The following is a 3,112-nucleotide window of genomic DNA, read 5'->3' as shown; positions in this document are numbered from 1 at the left end:
AACAAATGTCGATATTTTTCCTCTTTGACATAAACCTTTCCTGGGTGCATTTGAGATGCCATTGATAAATTAGGTTTGCCGTTCATTGGATACAGACAGACAGGCAAGCAAACAGACACGCCAATTTTATGTAAAGATTCTCAAGTACCAGTGCAAGTATTGCCAATTTTGATTTCTGATTAAAGATAAATCGTTAATGCCTAAGATATGACTGCAACCTTTTTTTGTGCAAACCATATATTAAGCCATATTGCACAAACTTGCACTTCTGATTAAGAAAAATGATTTTGTGCATCTTCTAGCGGACCTATTACAATTTGATAAATAGTTTGTATTTATTTTAAAAACTAGCTGAAAGCCTGAAAGCTGCAAAACCACTCACTGCGTCAAAAGTCTAGCTGTCCAAGCGCCGGCTCTACTACTTGACGCCGGGGGCGCCTCTTTATGCGCCGTGTTAGTTTTAAAGGTGAATACACGGGATAGGTATATATAGAGCAAACTTTCATCAATAGTCAACATTCATTCTTACAATATTATGAAGGTAACACCTCATCTAATATTAGTATTTATTTCTAATATGGTGAAAATCAGAACATTGTGGAACAGAAGGACGGCATTAAAGCAAAAACTAAGTTTATTTGATGTTTGCAAAGCAAAAGGTTTTACTATTCAATGAAATGGGTCTGTTTCCATTGCACAATTGAAATGTTTCATAACTTGAGTTTAAAAGTCGTCCTCCTATTCCAGAGTTTTAGGATTACGCCGCGCCGTAGAAAACCTAATTTGAAATCATTATTTTATTTGTTCAGGCTTTTGTTATCTCAGCTCTAGTTGGTCTGGCTTGTGCCACTCCTGATGGTGGAGCTCACGCTCACCCCCATGCTGTTCATCATGCTCCTGTTCATCATGTAGCCCATGCTCCCGTCCACCATGTTCCCGTCCACCATGCTCCAGCATACGCCCCAGCTCCAGCATACGCTCCCGCTCCAGCATACGCTCCCACCCCAGCATACGCCCCCGCCCCAGCATACGCCCCCGCCCCTGCTCCCTATCACGCCCCTGCCCCTGCTCCCTACCACGCCCCTGCTCCCTACCACGAGGAGAAGGAGACCCCTGAACCCTACTCTTATACCTATGGAGTAGCTGATGATTACTCTAAGGCTGCCTTCAATGCTGCTGAGACTGCTGATGCTAATGGTGCTGTTGTTGGAGAATACTCTGTTGCTCTTCCTGATGGCAGAACCCAGCATGTCAAGTATACCGCTGATCACTACAACGGATATGTTGCTGATGTTACCTATGAGGGTGTCCCAGTCTATCCTGAGGCCAAACCTTATGCTCCTGCACCAGCTTATGCCCCAGCCCCTGCCTACCATGCCTAAATGTTTTTTTCTTCAATATTTAATATTTATTGATAATAAAACAAGAAACCCTTTTATTCTACGTATTCGTTTTAAACCAAATTGAAGGCAAATTTTAATACAGGGATTGTTCAGATTTTGGAGCATTTTGAGTAGGTAACACGAATTGGTTTTTAAACTGAATAAGTTATCCATGCCCATGGCGAGAATGTTACGTGGTGGTAACAAGAAAACAGTTATTGTCGTCTACTATCTTTTTATCATGAAATATCTATATCTATATCTATTTTTTTTTCTAAAAATCACGTCCAGAACATTTTTAGATATTTACAAAGTACAAATCCTTATTGGAAATTTATAATTAAAGGGGCTGTAGGCGTATTTTCAAGTAACTCTCCATGCAAAGTTGACAATTCCCGATTTACAACGATACCCTTAAAAGCTTTGTCTGACCAAGTATGAACTTGATGTTCTTGTGTTTGTATCTACAAACTGTGTATTTTCATTTCCGGTTTCTGTGCGCACTTTACGAGTTAGAAAACTAAGCTATCTTTCATATTTTTGATCAGATTAAGGTTTCAATGGTACCATTGTAAATCGGACTTTGCCATCTTTACATGGTTGTTTACTTTAAAAAATCGTACAGTCCCTTTAAAAGTGAAAACTAAGACGACAATTACGTTTTAAAATGGAACCATGGGGAGTACAGGGTGTCCCACGAAACATGACATTTAAGAAATAGTTATTTTTAGTTAAACAAATCTTTTGCCTAATCATACTTTACTTTGAAATCAATTTTAATGTAACATGACTCCCGTATAATATTTTCAGTGGTCTTTGGTATCAAACAGCTGAACAAATAATGGATAAAGACATTTTAAGCTATTCACCAACTGTCATGTTTCGTGGGACACCCTGTATTTCTTGAATATAAATAATCATAAGTTAAAACTTTTGAATTTGCGCGAAATTTTTAATCTAAAATTTCACTGCTTTATCCCTTTTAATATTACGACTCACGAGAAATCAAAAAGGAATTGAATTAGTCCGTTTATCTGGACTACATGGAGATCAATGCTTTATCCATATATCGAGATCAATGTTCTCGATCTTTTGTTAATCTGCAGATCAATTAAATCTTATATGATATCCCCATTGGTAATCTTTTATACCTCGTAAGGGATTTAGGAAGCATCAGGTGAGGAATAACTAAAATGAAAATTTAAAGTACCCACAGTGGATATGGAGATCAAGCAGGATTAAGAGTTCCCAGCTAATATCGGGAGAAATTTTTTTTTTAACTTTTGATTTTTGTTTAGAAAAAGTTAGGTTTACATTTTCCCTACACAGAATACAAATAAACTTCCGTACACTATATGATGTGAAACTTCGAAATTCTACGTATTTTTCAGTATTTAAAATATTTAAAATATAATAAAAATCATTCAGTTTCTGTAAAATCATAAAGTTAGAGGTTAACTCTGCACTAAACATCATACTGCGTCAGATTGTTAGAATTAATAACAACTGTTCATCATATCCACGCTAAACTAAGGTAAAGGAATTCAGTTGTCTCCACGCTAAACTAAAGTAAAGGAATTCAGAATTGTTTCCACGCTAAACTAAGGTAAAGGAATCAGTTGTTTCCACGCTAAACTAAGGTAAAGGAATTCAGTTGTTTCCACGCTAAACTAAGGTAAAGGAATTCAGTTGTTTCCACGCTAAACTAAAGTAAAGGAATTCAGTTGTTT

The 3,112-nt window shown here is 37.0% G+C and overlaps 1 protein-coding gene across 1 annotated transcript; it reads left to right on the top strand.

Moving 5' to 3' along the window:
* Positions 1-513: 513 nt before the first annotated feature.
* LOC111716465 (cuticle protein 7) lies at positions 514-1,438 on the top strand. Its single transcript, XM_023491921.1, has 2 exons — positions 514-541; positions 810-1,438. Exons 1-2 carry the CDS (start codon positions 536-538, stop codon positions 1,380-1,382), a joined length of 579 nt encoding a protein of 192 aa, XP_023347689.1. The 5' UTR covers positions 514-535; the 3' UTR covers positions 1,383-1,438.
* The last annotated feature ends 1,674 nt before the right edge of the window (positions 1,439-3,112 follow it).

The sequence above is a fragment of the Eurytemora carolleeae genome, unplaced genomic scaffold (assembly GCF_000591075.1).
Source record: "Eurytemora carolleeae unplaced genomic scaffold, Eaff_2.0 scaffold2074, whole genome shotgun sequence".
Taxonomy (NCBI): Eukaryota; Metazoa; Arthropoda; class Copepoda; order Calanoida; family Temoridae; genus Eurytemora; species Eurytemora carolleeae.
This window is presented reverse-complemented; position numbering and strand designations above follow the sequence as displayed.